General features: G+C 33.4%; 1 protein-coding gene across 1 annotated transcript; it reads left to right on the top strand.

Annotated features, from left to right (window-relative positions):
- LOC109356908 (chaperone protein DnaJ-like) lies at positions 6664-8700 on the top strand. The gene is made up of 5 exons (XM_019600538.1): positions 6664-6873; positions 6970-7047; positions 7135-7210; positions 8188-8261; positions 8356-8700. The coding sequence occupies exons 1-5, from the start codon at positions 6766-6768 to the stop codon at positions 8425-8427; spliced, it is 408 nt and encodes a 135-aa protein (XP_019456083.1). The 5' UTR covers positions 6664-6765; the 3' UTR covers positions 8428-8700.

The raw sequence follows: 9768 nt of genomic DNA, 5'->3' as shown, positions 1-9768 counted from the left end.
TAACATGACCGCTAAAAAAGGAAATATTCCTTGACAGGTCCGAAAATAAAGTACACGTAGTTTATAGTATACTTGACCAGTAAAGTGGAGTGGGGGTTAATTTAATTGTGTATTATTTTGTGTAAAAAACTAATGATTTTGTTGTTATTATTTGTTTAATTGGACCGAAAATCGAACGTTGTAGTGGGGACACTTTATGGTCTGTGTTTTACTATAATTTTCAGCGTACACTAGAATGTCCCATTCAAGGCTCCAAGCACAAGCACATGGTGGTGGGTCCCACTTGATTACTACCATTTTCTTGTTATTTTTATTTTTATGTTGTTGTTGCCCTTAGTTAGGACGGTGACCATGTATTATAATATAGAGCAACTTTGAAGAAATGTGCTGTCACAGCCATGAGAATATTTCTTCATGTTGAAGGCTTAAGATCATGAAGGAGTGAAGTGAGGTGACTTTAATTTGAAATTTTTGAGTGTCAATATTACCATAAACTTTTTAAGATCATGACAATATCATTTCCACATATGAATCCATAATACCAACAAAGTATTAGTGGTATGATGGCACAATAGATCCTCATAATGATAAAAAAAGATGAAGACCCTTAGGATGACAAAAAATGTGAAGTATTTGATTTCTGATAACGACATTAATTGATAAAGGCATCAACATACTTCATAAAAAATTAGTTCTTTGAACAAAAAGATGATAGATAACTTTAGTAATACAAAAAATAAATTTAAAGGGAGACATGTTGGTACGTTATGTATATATCAAGCTAATGCGTGAATGAGCTGCCAACTAACCTTCACATTTTCACAGCCATAGACCCAAGTAATAGTTATTAGTAATAATTGAGCGTATAACTTATAACCAATATATTATATGCTATTTAATACAATTTATAATATGATATGATTTAATGGGATACACCTATCACTTTTCACAACCAGAACCCAAAGTAGAAGTTATTTATAATAATTGAATGTATAACTTGTAACCACTATAATATATACTATTTATAACATGATATAATTTAATAATAATGGGATACACCTATCACGTTTCTACTTAGTACTTACCCTTATGATGGACTTTGCCGAAATTAGGAATAAGGAAAGTGGTGATTGTGAGCATGGTGTGGTGTGTAACACATGAGCACCCATCAAGCAGAAAATAAGGTGAAAGACGTTTAACGTTGGATTGGATAGTAGTATGAATGGGTTTTATTTAGTTTTGAAGTTCGAAGATCCAATTTCAAATTCAATTAACATCATTCATGTAAAAGCTTCTTCTATCCTTGAGAGGACAAAGGATAAATAATTAAAAATTAAAATTATTGATTAAAGGAGGTTGAAATGATCCAATTATGATACTTATTGTATGATTGAAACATGTATAAAATTAAACCATCCCCTTTATGGGTTTCGTTTATTAGGAGGTATGTACATCTAAATCAAACTCTAGATGAAAGTGTGGTTCATGGTGTGTGTCCACAAGCCCGACCATAATATTTGATAATAAAGATTTTTTTCTACTAACAAAGTATAATATCATTTTTTTGTATAAACAATTAATCTATTTTGGATGTGTGACTAGATCTTGCAACAATTGTCGCTCACAAGAATCAAATCATTAACCTTTTAGTTATCATGATTATATAACATAAATTTACATCACTAGATCAACAACTTATTGTTAACATATAAAGATTAATTTAAAAAAGTTTTACATTTTAGTAGTCATTAATTAACACATTCTTCCAAAAAAATTGATGTTTAAATTATACACATAATTTAAGGATTCAATAAATTATATAAAGGTTAAATATAATTTGATTAAAATAATCTCATTTAATATATAGTGAAAACTGAATTAAACGAAATATATAATTTAGAGAGAAAATAGGAATAATAATACAATTAAAAAAGTAAAATATAAATACATATTAAATTTTTAAATAATAATATGAAAAAATATAGTATATTTTTCTACTAAATTATTATATACACAAGAAAGTGACATATATTACATATAAACTAATAATTAATAAATAAAATATCATTTTATGATATATGTCAATTTTTTTATTGTGAGTTTAATGATTTGAAGGAATATTTATTAAGAAAAATATGTATGAACCGAAAGATATTTCATTTTCTTGTGAAAAATAAAAAATCAGATAATAAGGAATGAATGATTTGTAGGAATATTTAATAAGAAAAATATGTATAAACCGAATAAAAAATATATCTATACTATTTATAAAGAGAAAACCTAAAATAATCACCCACCATAGTGTAATTTGTGGTTCTCCCTATTTGCCCTTAGTATTTTCTAATTTTTACAATAAAAAATCATATATAACCTAATATTCCTCTCCACCTAATATATGCTCTTATTATTTGGTTAATTATTTCTTATTCAACTGTAGAATGTAATTATTTAACATAAAATATTATATTTAACATTTATAAATGATAGGAAAGTGGGTTAACAGACACGATAATGACTGTCGACAGGAATGAATGAATAACATAATTGCGGTTGTGAGACTAACTTTGTCTTGGGAAAGTTCCCGAAAAACTAAGCCTGCCATTAGAGTATGAAGACGCCAAGTGTCTAAGCATAAAAACTAGCCGTTTATCAACCTTCCACTCAGAAAATACAACATAGACCGAGTTAGCTAAGTGTGAAAATGCACACACGTAAATGAACGAGATTGAGTTGTCCCCATGTCGCATTACACATTCCGATGTATTGCATGATTAGAGTCACGTGAAGCTTTCAATATGGTTTAATTTGTGTGGAATCCTGTTAATCTATGAAAACGTAGACCACATGAAACTGTCTCACGTAGCACTTCATGATCTATTAACTCTAGTTGATTGAAAAAATTATTTAAGTTAAAGTTAGTGTTGGTAAAACCGTTTAATTATTAAACTTGTTAGAGTATTGGTATAGTGGTATAGTGATTCAGTAATTAAACCGTATGTCAGTTAAATCGGACATATGTGCTTATATTTATATATATAAACTTATAACAAAAGAAATTTTAAATAAGTAGATACTCAAATTTATAATTCATATTCATAATCTATTCCAAATTTACATAAACAAACAACTTTAAGTCTTCAACAAATTCAAATTTTAAATTACAAAACATATATCAATCTAAAATTATTACTTAACAATCACAAAATATAAATAAATGATACAAGTTCACAACTCACTCTACAAAACAAATAAATTTGGAGTTTTAACATTTAACATTAAGGAGTTAAAGTAGTCTCATATCGAGGTTATATTTTTGCATCAAATCCTATCTTTAGACAATACTTCAAGATTACACAAATGTCACTGAGACTACACACGAGTGTTAGGAACCAAAATGTGTAATATAAGTATACATTGGAAGCATGTGCCTTGAAGTATAGAATAAGGGTTGGAAAGATAGGTCACATTGTAAAAGGTTTTAAAGTTTTTTTTTTAAAAAAAAAATATGTGTATAAACCGGTCGGTTTAGTCAAATACCGATCGGTTCACCAGTTTTGACCGATTTTGATACTTGGTCAGTTCAACATCTGTAATGTACCGGTTAAGGATCTGGTTCGCTAGTTTTCCATTCGAACTGGTCGGTACAGTACAGTTTTTACATCATTGTTTAAAGTTGTAATTATTAAATATTAATTGGCCAATCACACTTCCTCACACATAAAGTGACACACAAGCCCGAGGCCCGCACGATGGGCTATAGCTCAGTGGTAGAACACGCCCCTGATAATTGCATCGTTGTGCCTGGACTGTGAGGGCTCTTAGCCACATGGATAGTTCAATCTGCTCATCGACGCATGACCCCGAGATGTGGATCATCCAAGGCACATTAGCATGGCTTACTTCTCCTGTTTGAGTTGGGGTTTGAAACCAAACTTCTCCTCAGGAGGATAGATGTGGCGATTCAGGTGAGATCCAATGTAGATCCAACTTTCTATTCACTTATGGGATCTGGGCAGTCTAGGGGTACCACCACGACTCCTCTATTCTTGAGAATTCATACATCCTTATCAGTATATGGACAACTATCTCTCGAGCACAGGTTTAGGTTTGGCCTCAATGGAAGAAAAAAATGAAGCACCTAACAACGTATCTTCATAGACCAAGAATTACGAGATCACCCCTTTCCTTTTGGGGTGACAGCGGGATCGTACCATTCGAGCCTTTTTTCATTTTTTCTAGGGGTGGGGAGAAAATTGCAATCAATACAATTTTCCTAATCCTCCCTTCTTGAAAGGAGGAACGTGAAAAAATTTTCCTTTCCGCAAAGACTGGGAGATTGGATCTAGCCATAAGAAGATTAGAATGTTTGGCTGATAAATAACTCACATCTTGGTCTTTGACTCCTTGTTACGAATGCCCCCAATCCTTGCAATAGGATGTGTCTATTTATCTATCTCTGGACTCGAAATGGGAATAGGTTTGAAAAAGGATCTTAGAGTGTCTAGAGTTAGGCTAGGAGGGTCTCTTAACACCTTCTTTTTTCTTCTCATCGGAGTTATTTCATAAAGATTTGCCATGGTAAGGAAGAAGAGGGAACAAGCACACTTGGAGAGCGCAATACAACAAATAATTGTAGGATGCGTTCGAGAATGATGAATCGCTCCAAAAAATGAATCTATTAATTCTCTCCCAACTGGTTGGACTGTAGGTGTGAATTTTTACTTCATGGACGAGGTCCCTGGTTCAAGTCCAGATAGCCCAACTGCGCCAAGGAAACGAATAGAATTCTGTCTCCTTCATGCATGTTCCACTTGGCTTGGCTCGGGGAGATATAGGTCAATTGGTAGAGCTCCGCTCTTGAAATTGGGTTGTCGTGATTACGAGTTGGATGTCAAATTGTCCAGGCAGTAATGATAGTATCTTGTACCTGATAACTGGTGGCTCACTTTTTCTAAGTAATGGGAAAGATGATTGAAATATGCCACTGAAAGACTCTATTGAGACAAATATGGGCTGTCAAAAACGTAAAGAAGATAGGATGGGCAGTTGGTCAGATCTGGTATGGATCGTACATGAATGGTAGTTAGAGTCGTGGCTCTCCTAAGGTTTCCTCATATGGGATCCATAAGAGGATCAAGTTGGCCATTGCGAACAACTTGATGCATTATCTCCCTTCAATCCTTTTTTCTGTCGTCTCCATCCTGTAGGAACTACGAGATCACCCCAATGAGGCCTTCGACATCCTGGGGGTCGCGAACCGACCATAGAACCCTTTTCAAAAAAAAGAGGAACGCATTAGCTACCCGCTCTTAGGTTGTCGAGAAGGGTCAGAGAAGGGAAATCACTCATTCTTAAGTTCTTAAAACCAACATTCTTAATACCAAAGAGTCGGACAGGAAAAGGGGGGAGCTCTTTGTTCCGAGTTTTCCCATTGTAACACCCCAATTCTGACATGCGACCTCCTAGACCCATGAATATACTAAGCGTTCCACCCATTAAGCTTAAATACCCCCTGCAATATTTTATTCCCCTCCATGGGAAGCCTCCCACGACTCGAACTTGTGACCTCATGGATAAATAGTCATTATACCGCTGAGTTGCTATCGTCTCACGGGTTCGAATCGCGGAAGACTCCCCTTGGAGGAGAATAAAATACTACAAGGTGCATTTAAGTTTAATGATTGACACACTTAGTATATTCATGGGTCTGAAATGTCACATGTCAGAATTGGGTGTTACACCTGTAACTGGATCCTCTAGAACTACATGAATCCTTAGTTAGAATAAGATTCCAACTCAGCACCTTTTGAGATTAGCAGTAGAACAACATATGTGCTCCCCAACCATGTAACGTGAAAATGAGCATCCCTACTTTTGTATTGACAAATTCAGGTAAAGCAATTCATCACCTCTAGCTTCTATAGCAATTTTGCAATTAAACATATTCACCTTTGGTTACTTACTTCCTAATCCTCAATATCAAATATTACAAAAATTCATTTAATTTAAGGTTTTTGCTAGCTAATCATTACTCTTAAGAAATAAAAAATATAAAGTCATATTTGAAAAACTTAACATATTAACTCTTAAGTAGATAATTTAAAGGAATGACATTACATTGAGGGTGAGGGTTCGCAAAACATTAGAGTGCTATTATTTGTTAATAAGTATCGTTTTCAAAAATTGAATTAATCACATTTTGGTCTTTTGTTGATTTTCAGGCCTTCAAGCACAACATCATGTGCTAAATAGGAATAGATATATAATATTGTAAAAATTTATTCGTGCAAACTGATTCAACCCTTAAACTAGTCTACTGGTAAACCGATCCCAATATTGATTCGGTACAATAATTATATCGATCAAAACTGATCAGACAGGCCGACTTTCAATTAAATCATACCAGTCATATTGGCCGATTTTCAATTTAACGTGTCAGTCATAGTAGACGATTTTTATTTGAAATTAATTTTTTAATAAAAATAATAATTTTTTATTTATTTTTCAACATTAATATTAATATATTATATATGTATATCTAATTTCACTAATATATAGTTTAATTAGTAATGAACCACCACATAATAGTATCTAATATACACAACCGGTAAGATATTAATAATACTAGATTTATTAGAAGAAACTAATACTGATGCCCACGGCGCTCCTTGCCAGTTGCCATTACAGTTTATCCTAGGAGAGTGGATAGCTTTGCAGATAGTGAAGAGGAGTCCATTACAGTTTATCCTTCAATCCAACCAAACCATGATGTGGGAATATCATGAATTTGACGATTCTGTCCCCAAACCCGACCCGGAACCCGATTCCTCCTTTCTCAATTTCGATCTCTTCTCTGCCCTCTCCAACCCCAAGGTCACTTCACTATCACAACCACACTCTTTTCCATTTTTCTTTTCTTTTATTTATTCTTCTCTAAATAATATTATTATTCCGTACTTGTTTGTTTAGGATTATTATAAAATATTGGAAGTGGATTATGATGCTACTGATGATACCATTCGCTCCAATTATATTCGTCTAGCTCTGGTTTTTTTCTATCTCTTTCTCTGTTACTGTTCTTATAGGATTTCATTTCATTCCATGAATAATCTTAGTCACTAACTTTTATTCCAGAAATGGCACCCTGACAAGCAAAAAGCCCAAGATTCCGCCACCTCACGATTCCAAGACATTAACGAAGCCTATCAGGGTAACTCTTAATTTTATTAGGGTTTATTGTTCTTACGCAATTTAGGTTTCTGTTGATTTTCCAACTGTTATTCATGATATTAGAGATTCGTTCCAATTAGTCAAGTTTTCACGCTTGAGCATTGTGAATTCAATGAATTTTGAATGAAATAAAACAGAGGAAGAGTTGGTTCAGGAGTTGAGTAAACTAATATAGTGACATATGTTGTTGTCCTATGAATATGCTTAGTTTTTTTTATCTCCAAACAATGTGGCAGAAAATATTTTATTCTGTTAAAAGTATGTCTTAGATTAATGTCAATATAATATTCTTGTGTCAAGCTGGAAGTGTTAGCGGATTGTTGAGTGAATATAGGAATCAATTGTTTGGTTAATTATTGTTGCATTATTGATATGATTTCTAGCCTTCTAGATGATTTATACATGTATCCTCCAAACTACTTTGATGGCAAATTGGGTGTAAATTTGTTTCCTGCACATGTTATATGATTTAATATCGTATTATTCCTTCCCCCGAAGAAAAGGGAAAATGATCCCGAGCTTAGCTCCCCTCTTCCGTCCTACCTCCCCAAAGTTACTTGTATTCATACTGATTTGTTTTTAAAATTACATTTTGATTGAAAGATATGGTTTTTAGTTTGAACCTTATGTATGCTGTTTTGCAATACCCTTTGCCACTGGATTATTACTATCTTCAGATTTTGCATATTTATTTACCTGTCATGATATGCGCAATCGTCTGATGAGCGTATAACCAATACTTCGATAGTGAAGATGGCTCCTTTAAGTTTTTGAGAAGATAGATTGTGGTTGAGACAACAGCTAGTGAAGGGGATAAACTATTGGTTAAATAACTATGATATTGGAAACAAATATATCTCTTTAACTTAGTAGTTTTTAACTATAAGGTAGGCTACTGCATGAACTTCTGTCAAGTTATTGTAAGCAACCTAACATGTCTTTGGTTTTATTGAACAGTTTTGAGTGATCCCATCAAAAGGAGGGATTATGATAAAATTGGGATGCTTTATGTCTATGATTACAATATCGCTGTAAGCAATATTTTTTCTTCTGCCTTGAATCATGTTTTATTTAGAAGAATGGTTTTTCTGTTTTATTTTAGGTGACCAATTTTATTTGCTGCAGGATTATCTTAACCGTTACAAGGGCCTTATATTGACGTGCAATGGCCTCGGCATGAAGCATTCAATATGGTAAAATCAAAACCAAAAATCATATCAGATTTCCTTCCAGTGCATCTGTGCATGTAGGACAATTTTTTGAGGTAACTGGAACTATAGGCCACGGTGAAGACACATTGATTATGATGTACTAGAGGGCTAGTTTCATGCTTTTGTATAAAGGAAGTTACATTAATGGGATATCTATTTCTTGTAACATCAAATTCTAGCCTTCCACTTGCTTTCCAGTGCATGTAGTTATATATTCTCACCTTTCTCTTTGGTAGTTAATGGAAATTTATGTTCACTTCTTATTGCATTGAAGATCCATCCGTAAAACAAAAGTCAAAATCTGACTAAATCTTGTCATTAAGTAATTTGATGTGGGTTGATTAAATCCATGGTTAAATCAAGCACTTCTAGAATTAATAATAATAGGAAACAAATTATGTTCTCTGCTGTTTTAAGATCACAGAATCCATTTTTAAGAGTAAGGGTAACCCTTTGAATTGCATTCCATACACAAGAGCCTAGATGTTTCCCGTGATCTAGAATTGTAACATAATGGAAGAGTTTAGAGCTTAAAAGATGAACCCGAAGCTTGTGTTTATGATGAAGAAAGCTCCAAGTTAATTTCCCTAAAAAAGCTTGTGTTTATGATGAAGAAAGCTCCAAGTTAATTTCCCTAAAAGTTAAGTATTGCATGATGTTGGAGGTGAAGATGATGTTTAATTCGTCTCAATGGTGTTTTCAGTAACCTCAAACATGAAAAACCTATTCAATTATCCACATAAATACGCTGCAAAAATTACTATGGAGAGAAAGGGATAGTATGTGGAAAAAATCCCTGGCCCCGTCCATATGGAGTTCTCTCTTGAATCCTCTTTCGGACCCAAAGAGAAAACGTGAAACCCATCCATTGTGCAACCACCATATAGAACTGGGTTGGGCTTCACAAAATATACTGCATTTTGTTTGAATGGACGAAGGCATTTCTTTTTGTTCGGCCCAAAACACTCACTCTGGGCCAATGCTACCACACATCTTATGCTATTTTTTTGTATTACCAAGAGTATCTCACATTTTTTCGTAAAGATTTAATTTCTTTTGGGATTCGTGATTGTCTCTCCCAACAAGTATCATTACCAGGTATCTAACCCTCATCATTGGGGGTCCAGTGAGACCTTACACCATTGACCAACACTTTGTTGCCTTGTTGGTATATTATTCTTGGTATGAAAAAATGCAATGCCATTTATAATTGTATCCTAAAAAGGATTCTTATATTTATTTATATGTCATCCTAGATGATTTATTAATATAACTTAAATTTCTATTGTCTTAATTTTTATACATTTTGCACTATGTAAATGTTATA

Source organism: Lupinus angustifolius, chromosome LG09 (genome assembly GCF_001865875.1).
Source record: "Lupinus angustifolius cultivar Tanjil chromosome LG09, LupAngTanjil_v1.0, whole genome shotgun sequence".
In the NCBI taxonomy this organism is placed as follows: domain Eukaryota; kingdom Viridiplantae; phylum Streptophyta; class Magnoliopsida; order Fabales; family Fabaceae; genus Lupinus; species Lupinus angustifolius.
Note: the sequence above shows the minus strand (reverse complement) of the source record. Positions and strands in the feature narration are given on the sequence as shown.

Bases quoted from the DNA above. Each gene is read 5' to 3' on its own strand.
- LOC109356908 (XM_019600538.1), top strand. From the start codon at position 6,766: ATGATGTGGGAATATCATGAATTTGACGATTCTGTCCCCAAACCCGAC. The intron at 7,211-8,187 runs GTAACTCTTAAT...TTTATTGAACAG, and splicing joins CATTAACGAAGCCTATCAGG to TTTTGAGTGATCCCATCAAA. The intron at 8,262-8,355 runs GTAAGCAATATT...TATTTGCTGCAG, and splicing joins TCTATGATTACAATATCGCT to GATTATCTTAACCGTTACAA.